This window comes from Streptopelia decaocto (genome assembly GCF_964273445.1).
Source record: "Streptopelia decaocto genome assembly, chromosome: 5".
Classification (NCBI taxonomy): domain Eukaryota; kingdom Metazoa; phylum Chordata; class Aves; order Columbiformes; family Columbidae; genus Streptopelia; species Streptopelia decaocto.
The window spans coordinates 48020953-48036309 of NC_138659.1; the positions used below are offsets into that span (position 1 = coordinate 48020953).

Sequence of the window (15357 nt, forward strand, 5' to 3'; positions counted from 1 at the left end):
GACACTCTGTGTTTAATAGAAATGACACATTTACTTCAAGCTTCTAACACCATCCTAGGAAGACAAATATTTGAAGGGTTAGAGAGGTGGCTACAAATAGCCTTTGATGGAGAGTGTGCACTTGCATGACTCTGTGTGTGCACCTTGCAGTAGAGGGAGGGCAAGAAGGACTTACACATTTAGACTCAGTTATGCCAACTTTCTTCAGCATGTTTTTAGCTGGTAGGAAAATACCAATGTGCTGTTACCTTCTGAAGAGCTTGATTCACTGAAAGATATTTTAAGGAGTGCATCCTGAGATAGGGAGAGAAAAGCCTTCAGGAAAAAGGGAGAACCAAGGCCTCTAGGAATGCTCCCAGATGTACAACCCCTTGAGTGCATTGGAACAGGATTAGTTTTCTCTGCTCTCACATAAGTGAGTGTAAAAGGTCTTGCTGTTGCCACTTTGACTTATATTTCTGGAGAGGACCCAACTGGGCCTGCCACTTTGCTCAAGGAGTCTAGAGCTACTTGAGCTTTTTTTAATGTAGCATGACAAAAGCCATATCTAGCCTTTTCTGTAGCATAACAGAATGCAAAACTTAAACCCTGGAGCCTGCTGCAGAAGGAGGTGTCGCAGTGATAGCCACCTCTCCTCAGATGGCCTTCCCTCCCTTTGGAGTCCCACTTTAATTTTCGTGCTGTTGTGAGTGTCAGGGTTACCTCTAACTCATGAGGTGATGCCTGGAGGAACTCCATTGATTCACTTTGTGAGTCTCAGAAATCCTCAGCTCTGTTATGCAGAAGTAAGCATTCAAAGACCCAATATGGCTCTCAGTCGCAGTGCCAGACACAAGGAAACATCTGTAAGCCAATACCAGTTGGGAATGCAACTCACTGTCACCATGCCGGTCTTATTGAATTAGTTTCAGCACAATGAGTAGTATTAAATGACTGGCTGTTAACATTGCCAAAATTTCCAATAGTCTCTAAGAAATCCACTTTCTAAAGATTTTCTATACATTTGTAATACTAAATAGAAATGCTTTGCTCTCTTAGGTTTGCCTATGGCGATGATTTTGTCTTGCAAGCCTGTTGAAGATACAACATCCACTTCTTCTAAGGAATTTTTTCACAGATTTTTCACTTCATTTTTACTTATCCTATCCTTACAATCCCCATGTTGTACCTAGCTTTCATGTGACAGTCAGAAGGAAATTCATACTGGTACCTTCTGGAGGGACCAGTAAGTCTCTCTTCTCAGGGATTCTAGTTTTATTACTTATATATTCTGTATGTGATATAGACAGAACATAGGGAGAAATGAACTGAATGTCAAATAAAAATTTAAATCAAATTAAATCAAGAAGCCCAGATCTAGTGGTCCTTATAGTTTGTCGTGTTTAGGGACAGTTTAAGAGTGATGGTAATTATCACAGAATCACAGACTGTTATCACTTGAAAAGAACCATAAATCCCTCAGAAAGACAATATAAATCCAGTACCACAGGTTAACAACTACAGTTTAGTTTAGAGACTTCCTGGTTTGCACATTAGTCCGCAAACTGAAGAAAGGTAAAGTAGGTAATATCATTTCATCTTCTTCTGAATTCAGTAGCAGATGAACATACCAATGAAATTAACACAGTGAAACAGTTTCCACACTGTGAGAAGATAATGAAGTTACGTCAGGAATTAATATGGTTGTGATTAATTTAGAATTGATATATGGAGAATTCAAAACTAGTTCAGACCAGTAATGACAGAGGATCAAAAGCCTACCCCTGGATGGTCAGATATTAAGTCAAAGAACTTGGGCATAATGTGGCAAAAACACGAATGTTTTCTCAGAAACATGTGTTTTAAAATTACCTTGGCTCAATCCTATTCCTAGCAGACAAATATTTGCTTAAAAATGCTGCCTTGACATTGGTCTGCATGAAACCCTGAAGTCAAACCCTGTCTTCACCATCACTTCTACAATAATGACCTTAAATGAACATGCCCATGCTTTCCACAGCTTTAATGGACAAGGGAGATGGAATGCATTAGTCTCAACTGCAAATTTCCAGTCCAGCTGTTGTGTGGGCTTTTATTTAACTGCCTATTTTTCAGTACTTACAATCAAACTCCAGAGAACTTTGCCTGAGTATTTTTTATTTACACACACACAGAAAGATTAGACAATGCTCACTGTCAAGAGCTCAATTTCAAACTGTGTAGAAAATCAGGCTGAACACACCTTGCTGCTCTCCAGATCTTCTTTTTCTTTGAGTGCCTGCCAATATGTTTCCTCTCCCACTGTTGTTTCCTTTACATCCCCAAAGGTATAAAACTCTTTCTAGTTTCTTTTCAAGCATTCCTCTTACATACCATTTGAAAGCCTGTGTATTTTTCCTTCCATCTTATCTTTGTTTTTCTTCTGTTAGAATGAGCCCTTCAGTCCCATTATTCTTATAGTTGTAATACTTATAAAAACACATATTGTGAATAGTACATCTGGAAAACAAGCAAACAAACACAACCAGCAAAAAAACAACCTAAACAAACAAAAAAACACCAGAACAAACAAAACCAACCAACCAAACCAAAAACCAAACCAACTAACTAACTAACTACTTTGTGTGGGTTGTATTGCTCCTGGAAAACAGAAAATTTTAAATCCTGTGTGTTGATCAAACCTAAAGCCTGCTAATGGAAGCAATTTGTTACTTGTGGTTGTATTAATGTTTACAAACAATACTCTTTAAAATGTTCATTGAGGTTTAAGGAAAGGTGTTTGTTTCAGAATTGTTTGAAATACTCACAGGACAAAATTAAACCCCTCTAACACTGAAGTCTTTATTTTTTTAATTTTTATTTATGTAAGCATTACTCCTTCCATTTTGCATGTTTTGATGCAGAGGCTACCTCAGATAACAAAATAAATTTTTATTTCTCCATTAACTACAAAATATCTTACAGTAGAAATGCATATTTGTGAAGGGTTATGCTTTTAAGAAGTAATTATTGAAAATTGAGTCGATTTTTGTTTTAATGGCAATTTTTTCATCATACTGTTCAAGGTGGGTGGGGCTAGGGAGAGAGAGAGGTAAGGGATTGCCTGTTGATGGTGATTTTTTAAATATAGTTTGTCCAATGTGAACTTTCTCTCTCGCCTTTTTTCTTCTTTCTTTTAGGCTTTACCCCCCCTGGCATGGATAGATCATCTCCAGACAACAGTCCAGTCCATGGCTTGTTACGTCAACCCTCCATTACAACAGGAGCCAACATCCCTATTATAACAGAACTAGGTAACAAAAGCTAACATTTATCCTTTCATGTACATTCCCATATCTTTTTCCCACTTCTCTTGTTATGCAGTCTCGGGAAAATTACTGATACTGTATCTTACACTGCTATGTTTTCTCTTCTGATAACTGTTGTGAATTACTCTCTCTAAAGAAAGATTAGTTACAGTTGTTTCACTTTATTTGAATAACTGAAATGTATTTGTCTCTCTCCTTTGGGTTTTCTCCATTTTCTTAAATAAACACTCTATCAGACAAGATGCTTTTTACATAGCATAACAAATAAGCAGGGGTCTTTGGGCTAAGGTTAGAAGAGAAAAAAAACACAGTAAGTATGAGCAGACATTTCCTGTACATTTAATCAATAATAAGAGGCCATTTGTTTATTTCTTCATGGTCCAGAACTGTTTAATCATGTGTAACCAAACTCTGTATAATAGTATGAGACATTTTACTCCTGAGAATATGATGATGGTAGGTAACCAGACTCTGATTTCCACTCTAGCTGTGGGTATTTATGTTGTCAAGTGGTGTGATGTGAAGTGCAGAAGCTGTTCTGTTTTTTTCATGGCAAATACAAACTTGATTTGTGGTCCTTTGTCCTTTTATTTTCCTTTTCAGTTTTATTTTTTAGAGCCTTACCTGTCTTTTTCCCTTACTTTATTCTCTTTCTGTACTTTCTTTTCCCCCTAAATACTTTACTTATTAGCTAAGCCTGGCAAACTTCTGCCTTTGGTTTCAATCAGTCAGGAAAAAAACAGTGGAACCCACATTCTAATGATAACTGAACTGGGTAAGAAGTGCCTTTTTCCTTCACATCACTGTCTTATTTTTCTGTTGTTGTTGTTCTTACTGTCATCAGCTTTCTCTTTATTTATCTGGCTGTATCAGAGGGGCTACCCTCATGGCACTGCTTTGAATGTGTTTTATTTGTACTTTTGGTTGAAATTGACTGTCCTGTTCTGGCCTTTCTTAATGATTTATTTTTGTATTTTTTCACGCAGCATCAGTAAACCTTTGATCACACCCGTCTGACCTACCGGCTGTTTTCATAGCACCTTCTCACCAATTCATTTTCTTTGGCCTGGGTCCCCACCTCCTGGGCTCTATACCCAATTTTTTCTCTCCTTTTCTCTCTCTCTCTCTCTTTTTGTTATTTCAGCCTATTGCCAATTTGGTGGACATGCCTTAGCAGTTCTCACAGGAAGTCAAAGAAGAATTAAATGATATCAGAAAAGAAACCCCAGCATCATACTTTCCCTTAAGCTATTTGTTTGTTTACTTTCAGGAGTAGGCCTTGTCTCAGAAGCTCAGGTTTTGAAGCTGTAAAAAAACAGCCAAGCTTTTGCATTGCTCCCTCTCAATAAAGAGAGGTCTCACCAGCTTTTGTGAGCAGTGTTTGACGAGCTTTTCCTACGGCACAGCACCAGGCATTTGAACCTACCTCAGCCAGCCCAGGGACCTTCTGTAGAAATGCTAGCATGCTAACTTTCATCAGGAAGATAAAGATATTGAGAATAAACCTGTACTTGCAGAATTCGCCTTAGATTTGTAGTACCTTGGAAACTGACACCAGGCACAGCTAGCAAGCTGGTGTCAAAGTTAGGTATTAGTCTGCCAGATGTAAGTGGAAAAAGAATGCTACTGTCAATAGTGCCTACTCTCAAATATTAAATTAAACCAAGGCACAAGCTTTTCAAAAAGTGCATTTTGAAATGGTACATCAGGCTTTCAAATGCTATTTTGCTCAATAATCTGGATAATAAATTGGTAGCCATTGTACAAAGAAAGGAGTATTGTGGATATTGGTGTTTGCTAGGATGAAATTCTCCTGGCTCCCGTGGCAGAACACTTCTCTGTTTACAATGCTGAGATGTTATGTTTTCATGGTTACACCAGGGAGTGGGAAGGCAGGTCCTGACTGAATGATCATGACCCAGGTACTGGCTCAACAGGATAGCAATTCTCATCTCTTTTAGACAGCTATTGTGAGGCTTTATCTATAGTTATTCATGTTTTATAAGCTAAGCATGGCAAGCGTGATAGTATATACAGGTTGGAAAAGGAGTGGATGGAAAATGAAACTATACAGGAAGGAAGATCAGAATAGCAGGCAGAAGAATTTCTAACCTAACAAGTCCAGAGCTGAAACCTGATCAAGCTAACAGTAGTTCTCATGCTGCTTTCAAAGCTTGCTGGGTTAGCTTGGGAGATGTGTTCACATAGGGAATAGGAACATAGTCAATATGTGCAGTTTCAAATGCTGAAAAAAAATTGAATTTCCCTTACTTGCATGGGAACTGAAATTTATTTGTCATTTAGTAAGTTAAAGGGTATTTCAATGGCATAGCTAAGAAGTCTGTGCTTTCATGCCTGAGGACGACTAATATGGAACTGAAACATTTCATGAAATATGAACCACTTGATACACTGATCTCAAGAAAACAACTATTTTTAGTGGAATGAGGTGGAGGCAGAGAGCTTACCTGTGACAATGAAATGCCAGAGAAAGTCTAGATGAAAAATATTACTTTATTTGGGTTTTTTCTTTAAAACAGCCTGATGTAGATTCTTTTTCACACTGCCTAATATAGAGTTTGTGGCTAAGGAAGTAAAGTTATGGAGACAAATATTTGAACAAAAGGCAGTGCTGCAAGAGAATAGTTGGAGTATTGCTTATTCATTCAGATAGATGCATGTTAAAGGGACAGTTTATCCTCTTTTGAGCTATAAGTGCATTAACAGCACTCCAATAAGAATCACAGAACATGCCTGTGGGCTACATCAGAGTTTTATGGACAGCCTTTATTTTTACGATGGGGTTCAGACTTGGTATCTTGTGATAACATTTCACTGTACATGCATACAGCCTTAGCCACTGTACCCAACCAATACCAAGATTGTCTCAATATATAAAAGAGCGTCGTGTATCTCATTTTGAGTGCAGGCAGCTGGTGCCACAAAGCTACTTTTATGACAAAGGGATAGTCATCTCTCAAGAGTAAGAGAGTCACCTCTTACAAGCAAGATAATGATCAACAGATTTTTAAATGCACATTTTCACATCCATCTTGACTTCATTTTCAGTGGCGTCAAAGACACAAGTCTGTGTTTCCAGACATATGCCGTTTCTTTTTCTTTCTGACTGTGTAGTGTGTAAGGTAATATGCTGGTGACCCAGAAGCACTTTACGATTTTATTATTATTATTATTATTTTCAGTAAATGATTCAAATGTTCAGTTCTTGGACCAAGATGACGACGATGACCCAGACACAGAACTGTATCTCACGCAGCCCTTTGCATGTGGAACCGCATTTGCTGTCAGTGTGCTGGACTCTCTCATGAGCGCAGTAAGCAAACAAAACCTTTTTCATTCAGTTCCGTCAGACTTATTGTGAAAGTCTGTGAAAGTGTACGAAAGTGTAGCCCCTTTTCCACAGGTAATCAGCAGAAGACACACTTCTCTTAGATGTCAAGAGAATTTCAGGGCCTAAGCTAGGTTACTTTTTAGTTGGACACAAAGACCTTAAAACAACTGAGATGTATAGGACTACCATAAGTCCACATTTTTAAAAGCAGAGGGTCTTATGTCTGGATGATATTTTCCAAAGAATGTTGTATCTCTCTCCTGAAATGCAGCCCCAAATTCAGTGTGTCAGTCCCTATGCTCACTCTTCCTGTCAGACAGCACCAACCATGTTTTAAGCTTTTAATTTCCTGTAGCCATGAAAAATATTCTGAGTCTGAGCAGTAGGGGAGACTGATAGAACTAGACAAAAGCCATTGTACACATCAGATGAACTCTAATTGTGTGAAGAGAGGTCATAATCTCTTTTTCACTTGAGTTGTCTTGTGAACCAAAACATAAAAGTGCATGCCAGAAACTACAGATGGTAGTCTTTGGTTATGTCTACGTTTGGATTTTGGTTTGCAGCCAAAGTACAGTTTTGAAGCAAACACCTCAGTCATACTCCTTTTCATCCTCTCTTGCTTCATATTGACTAGGTTTTCAGATCAGTCTTGCTCTGGGTGAGCTGCACTTCTTTCAGAGGGACCTTAAGCTCTGCTAGATGTAGCAAGGACATAGTCTTTTTAAAATCTGAGCATAGGCTTTCTGACTTCCACATGGAATAAAGTTCCACAGTTCTGGGAATCATCTAAACCCCATGCAATATTGGAAATGAGCAAAGAGATTTCCCTAAAGGAGCCAAGTATGACCTTCACCTAAATTCAGAATGAAGCTTTTTACTTCTAAGAAAAATTCACTGTGATCTTTATTATCTGATATTTTATTCGTATTTCATATTTATGTATCTGTATTTTGTATTTGTATCCGCTGCTATATTCTTCGTATGTTCCATCCACAGATGAATAATGTCAGTGTACACTGATAAAATTTTATTCTAATGCAGCCTAGTAGTATGCAATAAACTCAGAGAATACTTTTCTTGAAAGCCATTGGCCGTATTTTGCAGATGTGACAAATTCAGAAAGCCTAAGCAAACACACATATCCTGTGCCTTATCTAATTAAAATCTCTATGTATAAAATATTTAATGGTTTCATATTGTAAATGGGAATAATTTAATATGAAGGTTCCAAATTTATACTGAGAGCTGTTCATCTCCTCACATTATCTAAATCAATATCCCTGAATGAAGTGTGCCATAGGGCACTTCCAGAATCTTGGAAAAAGTACGGTTAATTCTTCTGATTGCCACTGGCATCACCACAAAAAAAAAGCAAAATGTTGTGGACACCATTGCTTTCTTGCGTAAAGGTATATCATGCAGGTAATAATGAGGCAATAAGAAATATGTGAAACATGACTGTTCAGTAGTTTTTACTTGGAACTCATCAAATAATCCTCACAATATTTTTAGCTATTGCTAGATTTTATTAGCTTTTAGTTTTTGACAACCTGCCTCTCTTTCTGCAAATCCTGTCTTCAACAAAGTTTTTTTTATAACATTTTCACATCTAAGAGGTCATATTATATGTCAAGGACAGTACAGCCTGAAGCCAGAGAAGTAAATGTGATAACAAGAGTAGAAAATCCTAACTTAGAAAAAATACTAATCAAGAAGACAAGCCATGGATTCAGTCAGTTAGAATTGTTCACCATCCTGTTTTTTCTTTCACCACTTTGCTGATCAGTGGCAGCATTATTTTATCTTTTATTCCTCAAAAGCCTAGTAAAGAATTGGAAAAGTAGAATTTTTCTTGACCCTTCAGAATGTGTAAGATGTGTGAGGTGTTTTGCCTTTGCTATCCCTGTTCTCCTGGGAAGAATGTATGCTCCTTTCATTTCTCAAAGGAAAAGAGCATTTCTCACACAAACTAATCTACTTCCACTATATTATCTCTCCCTCTCTCTCTTTTTTTTTTTTTTTTTTTTTTAAGAGTAAATTGTTTTTAGGAACCAGCGTCTATTTATTCTGCCTAGCTTCAACCCAGTACTGGGAAACTGAACCCAAATTCCTAACTAAATCGAGATCTGCAGTCACACTTTCATCCTGTTAATTGCACAGGAATTCTGCAAGAAAGAAATAATTCACACTGTTCTGGCCAGTGCCAGCTCACTTTGAGACAAAGATATAGTCTATTACTTGATCCTTTTAATACTTATTTTTTATAGAAAAATTCCAACTTATGATCTCTGTTCATATCCCTGGAATGCAAATTCCTCGTATTTAAAATAATTTGCTAAAGTATTCAGTTACTGAATAACAACAATTAAACAGTATTAATAATTGTTAACTTATTATTTTCTTTTATACAATTTTATTAATATAGAAATAGTAAACGAAACCTTACTCATGAATATCAGATTAGAAAATGCATTGTCACTTTCTGATTCAAATCTGAATGCTGAAGATCATTACTTTCTGCTAGGTAGTGTTATTTCATCATTTAAGATGATGGTATCAGGTATTTTAAATTTGAAATTTTCTGTCTCTTTCTTATTTCAAAGATAAAAGGCTTCATGAAGTTTACTTTTCAAAATGCTATCTACAGGCTATCTACACACAGTTTGTCCTCTACAGCAAAGACAATATATTCCACAAGCCTATGATTCACAGTGTAGCAGTTTGAAGATCATTGCTCAGAAGAGAATAACGAGCTCAAAAACTGCATTGTCTTTTTGATGACTTGGTAACGGTGTTTTTCTCCAGGCTTCAGTTAAAGTGCATTATTGTACTCTGTGTGAAGACTGTAGGCATGGTTCATGTTTTAAGTGTGGCAGTGGCTATTTTAAATCACGCCAGCTAATTATTATTATGTCTTTAAAGAGACATCTACTGCCATCAGACACTTGAATGATATGTTAATATTTGTTTTGTCATAACATATGCAAACCCACGGAAAGAATACATGTAGTCTGTCAGTCTCAAGGTGTCACCACTCCTGAAGAGCAAAGCACATTCTCATCACCAAATTGAACACAATTAAAAAGCATCATATTGGAAACATCTTTTAGATAATTTGAGTGTTTTTGTAAAAAGGTTATTGTCAGCTATAAAAAAGTTACTTGACATAGAATAGCTGAAAAGAAACAAATTTATTTTTGAGGAGAAGTACATTCTCTTTTTCTGGGTCTTGTTGGGATAGTTATTCCAGAAAATCCTGTGTGTGCAAGGAAATCAGTTTTAACAACACACAGTGTGTTTGAAGGTTTGAAAAGTTGGCCTGAGAGCCAAAGCTTCTCTGTTACTTCTTTTGGCACTGAAGTTATGAGAACGACAGAAGTTCTGGCAGGTTGGCATCGCTCCCATGCATAGCCCTGACAATAGACTTGTTATACTGCCAGAGTGATGCCGTTAGAAGCAAGGATCTCCAGAAAAAAGATTACAGAATTTAAAATTTGATATCCTAGAATTTATTTCCTTGTGCTAGAACTTTAAGTCTTGATTTTTGTTCTATAATACTAAATTCTACTTCTTCTTCTTCTTATAAGTGAAAGCACAGAATGGAAGAAAATAGTTAAAACAGTTAAAAGCAACTTTTTGGTATATCCCTTACTCAAGAGTTTTCCTTCAGGGATCCTCACAGTCTTTATACAGAAAAGAAACTGCTCTAATCTATGATATGGATATTTTGAAACATGAGAGGTTTGATTTTTTTTTTTTTTTTTTTTTTGGTGCAAGTCTGTTCAGGGAATTAGCAAGCAGCATCTTTTAACCGAAAGTGTCCCAAACTTCTTCAAAGTCTGGACAATATTTTGAGAATCAATATATTTTCAAATACTGTGAAACCCTGTTGTTTCTTTTCTGCTGTTGATTCTGTCTCAAATGCATTTTTGTTATTGGTATAAGTAACTGATTTTAGCTCAGTCATTCCTCAGGTTTGGGTATACATGATTAATTCAACAGAATTCCTTCAATTTAAAAAGAAAAGTAAGTTAAAATATTTGTTTGAAAGCTATGTTAAAAACTGCATGCAGTGGAAGAAGGGTCTTAAAAGAAATGAATAAACAAACCACTAGGAAACACAAAAAATGGCAGATATGACTTGGAAAAAGACAATTTTAGAGTAATTATAAATGAAAGGCAAAGCGTTATTAAAGTTAAAGCAATGTTATTAAAAGATGTGCTAATTTTCAGTTAAATTTTCTGTAAATGACCAATTAGTTTAAAAGGCTTGACAGCATTAACTGCAAAACATAAGCACTCTGGTAATTATATTAAAAAAATGATTGAACAAACGGGAAAGCATCCCTGAAACAGCTGAAAGAGCTGCACTACAATTTCAGAGCACAGGCTAGGTGGCACTGCTAGCTCAGATATCTGTTGCGGAATTTCCTTGCAATTTACCCACTTTCAGTGTCTATGATGCATTTCCTTTTTTTTTTTTTTTTTTTCCCCTGTATTTAGACTACACCTATTTCATACTCTTATTCCGGATGCCGATTATAGGATGCCACATCCAGTGTGGGGTTCAGTTAATGGCAGCAGCAAACAAATATTTCTTCAGTTACAATTTTACAGTCAACAAAAAGGATTCACTACCATAATGGAAAGTGTCTTGCTACTTTAAGTACAGCAGTACCTTTCCAAAGACATTCTGTAGATCAGTTTTTTATAGGTACTGGCATATCCAGGCCATGTACCCTCCCACAGAGCAAGTAGAAGATCACTCTCAAATTAATTTCAGTGTATTATTATTCCAAAGGAAATGGATATTAGCTAGTTCAGCTTTTCAGTGTCCCCCAGTTCCAAACTGGCAAGAGGAACCCTATTTAGCAGAAGGTGACAAGTTACAGATTCCTATTCACCCGTCCTTTCTTGCTTGTGGTTGGTAATTTTCTGATCGGTTGCAATGCCAGAGCAGTCCATCCTAAAAACTGGAATCTTTTCACTCATTGATGGCAAATAAAGAAAAACTATCATTTGGCTGCACTCATCCATCTGAATCAATGGTGACATCCACATCAGTCATGGTGTGAAACCCAAAATAAGCCATTATTCCAAGATAAATTTGCCTCCTTTGCTAATAAGTGTCTTAGCTTTGCTTTAACATTTGTCTAGCAGTGGGAGAGCTTTCTCCAGTGACAGCATTCTGTTCCATCAGCAACAGACCTGACTCTTTTCTCATTTGCATTGGTTTCATAGTAGTGTATGGCTCCCAGAGTTAATCCTGGTTGGCACATGACATAAGTCAGAATTGGGACCATTATTTCTGAGTTGGACTGGGGTTTGGGAGGGAGTGTATTTTATTTGGTTTATATTAATGAATTTGTGACAGGTGCCTGACTTGGTACATTATTTTACTACTGCTTTCATTTCTTGGTTTCATATGAAATCTGTAGTAAAATAAATGATAAGGCCATAGTATAATTTCTTTGTAGATCATGCTCTAGTGAGCTACAACTAAATTTACAGTAAGGGGTAATTGTGCAGTTGCACAGTGCAAAATTCAGATGAGCTAAGAATAAACGTATTTAAATCTTGGCTTCTGGCTATAGTTGCTATAATTTGAATTACAGAATAAAGAGAGAGAAAAAGGGTTGGAAACCAGTGAAGGCTGGCCTAATGATACCTCCTAAAGACTAATAAAATGATTAGTACAATTTTAGACTTTTGCATGTTTTACCAATCACTGCAAGTCAGCAGTCTCTAAAACCAGGCTATTTGACATGAACCAACATCTATCAGGCTTAGAGCAGCTGAACATTTCTTACCATAGTTGTCCTCATTGTAAACCAGACTGAATATCTACCAGTAAAGATATCCTTTATTTTTTTTCATGTTCTTCTGTCTTGATTTATTTATGTAAAACTGAGAATAGCATTTTCTAATAATATGAAATATCACTACTTAGAGAAGAAAAAAAGGATCAAAAATACTGAATAAAAGAGTGGGGAAGGCATGAGAAAAGATGCTATTCAGAAAATGGTATGCTTTTGTGAAGATGTGTGCTTAAAGTGCCACATAGAATATCTTGAAGCATATTTGTAGGGAAAGGGCTTTTCCAGCTTCTACAGTTGCAGTGCCTTCAACCTCTAGATCTGGCAGAATGTAGCTTGATATCCCTAAAACATGTCAACTAACATCACTGCCTAATTGCGGAAGCAACAGAATTATGCTAATTATTGTAGTTTGGAGTTGTATGTAGTCTACGGTGACAAAGGCCAAGAAAAGAGGTTAAACTTAAGGCTGATTTTTTTTTTTTTTTTTAATTCTGAGTACTTCCATGTTAGAAAAGTGTAGCACAGAGGGAAGAGTTGTCAAAGAGGGCAGCTCTAGTTCTCACCTCAGGGACATCAAGGAAGAAGTAACCGACGAATAAACAGTCATGCCTGAATGTCTTCTCTCTCTCAACATAGCAATTCCTATTAAACTTCATGTAATCAATCCAGATTTACCTTCCTGCAAGGCATCACATTGATTTTTCTATATTTTAAGAAATGTTTGAGTATTACACTTGAATTGTTACACAGTGCATCAACATATGTAGGTGCTGCTTTGAGATTAGCTGTTGGTTTAGAATAACTGAACCTTCCTGAACCCCTGCTAATGTCAGACAACTCCTTACAGTACACTTTGTATTTAGAATATGTAGTGCCTTACCCGGGCTAGTTTAAAATAATTGGAGTTGATGAGATGCAAATATTTGCTTTAGGGCATGTATAACAATAACAATATGTTCCTCTCATTTTAATTTAGTCAACAGGTGAATGGCGTATATGCCTATGTAAATAAGCACAGAAGCTTGAAGTTATGAAACTTCGTTGTAATAGTCAAGAATGCTGCCACATAGAATTCATTTTCTGCATTTTTATCTGTCATCTCAAGTGAACAATAAAACTGAAGTTTCATTATACAAAGAAAGAATATCAAAGTAACATAGATAGGAAGCCAGTTCTGCTTTTTGATCTCGGGAAAAATATTTCAACCTACACCTTAGTTTACTGATGTATTAAACACAACTACATTATATGGATAGAGCAATGAATTTCATTGAAAAGTATTACCAAAAAAGTACTATTTTGGGGCAACAAACACTGAGAATTCAGTATTCATTTTTACTAGGTTGGATTACAGACATCTGTTCCAAATCCTAAGTTCAACAAAAGTCACAAATCTAGTAATGTGAATCCAGAAACCCAGTAATGTCAATCTTGTGTATTCTACAGTGAGCTCATTTTCTTCTGGTATGTCCCCCACACTTGCAAGACTTCTGAAAACACAGACATTAGTGGCAGTTTAAGTGATGGTGTATGCTTTTTTTGTTGTACATTTTTTCTTGCCCAGTACATTACATTGCAGATATTTAACTGAGTATCTCTGAACTATACCAGTATACTTTTAAGTGAACTTGAAAGTCATTCATCTGGCATTAAATTAATATTTAAAATACCCATTGTTTGCCTGACAGACCAGGAATGCTATAGATGCTGGCTAAATGTCAGTGTGGAGTAAATCTTCCCTAATAAACCACACTTACCCTATACCCTAGAGTTTTTTAAAAGGACCACCAGGATCCCAAACTCATCATACATTTATCTAGAATGAACTCAAGATGTTTAATTGATACATGCTTATGTCTGAACACTGTCAAGTCTCGTAATAAGATGTTTAGTACAATACATCGGTTAGACTGCTAGAGTCCAGCCACAGTAATAAGTAATGACATTTGCAGCACAAAGGCAGCTCCCCAACGAATTGGTGACAAGAGTAAAAAGGCAATCTAGCCTGTGTAAGCTTTAAATGTGGTCTGAGTTTTACAATTACATGTCCTAAAGCCCATTATTAGACATGAAGGCAATGAGAAGGAAAGCAGTCATTGCATCACCACTAACACCAATTATAGGAAACATAAATCATTCAAATTTTTGTACTTTAATAAAAATCAGCCTGAATTGGTGTTTAAAAGGAAGGATCTAGTATAAGAGCCTAATGGGATAGAAGAAAATAGAGTAATTGGAGGCTGCTGTCTTTTCACTTTCTATATAAAATTATTTGAAGAGACAGCCAAGAACTTTAAACAGCAGAAACACAGAAAAGTTGTAATTTGGATGTCTTCAGTTGTGACTTTAATGGTGTTTGCTTAAAGAGCTTTCTTTTATCTCTGCAGACATACTTCAATGACAATATCCTCACACTGATACGGACATTGGTAACAGGAGGAGCCACACCAGAGCTGGAAGCACTGATTGCTGAGGAAAATGCATTGAGAGGAGGTTACAGCACGCCCCAGACCCTTGCAAACAGGGACAGGTGTCGAGTTGCTCAGTTGGCTTTGTATGATGGGCCCTTTGCAGACCTAGGGGTAAGATCATGAGGGAAATGTAGGACCAAAACTGGTCTGCAATCTATTTGTTTTCTCTCAGGCTGAATTAAAAAGCTGTTTTAATTGATGTATGATTTCTATTATTTAATTTAATAGATTTTTTTTAGATCATTTGACAATTCACAGCACAGGGTGCCAGGTTTGCTCTTACCCTTTTTAAGAAGCTATATGACTTCCCATACTACTTGCATAGATACTGCTCACTGAAAATCCTCTTAGTTAACTGTCAGCTAAGGAAATGGATGAGCTGACTTGGATGATATAACTATTCTAACAATATTCCATTGTAAATG

General features: G+C 36.5%; 1 protein-coding gene across 7 annotated transcripts in view; it reads left to right on the top strand.

Annotated features, from left to right (window-relative positions):
• Positions 1 to 15357, top strand: part of KCNMA1 (potassium calcium-activated channel subfamily M alpha 1) — a 474521-nt gene that overhangs the window by 445643 nt on the left and 13521 nt on the right. For all 7 annotated transcript variants that reach the window (XM_082054432.1, XM_082054433.1, XM_082054435.1 and 4 more), the window contains 3 exons: positions 3159 to 3272; positions 6491 to 6621; positions 14849 to 15043. In XM_082054432.1, coding sequence (XP_081910558.1) covers positions 3159 to 3272; positions 6491 to 6621; positions 14849 to 15043 — 440 coding nt within the window. The remainder of the gene's footprint in view (positions 1 to 3158; positions 3273 to 6490; positions 6622 to 14848; positions 15044 to 15357) is intronic.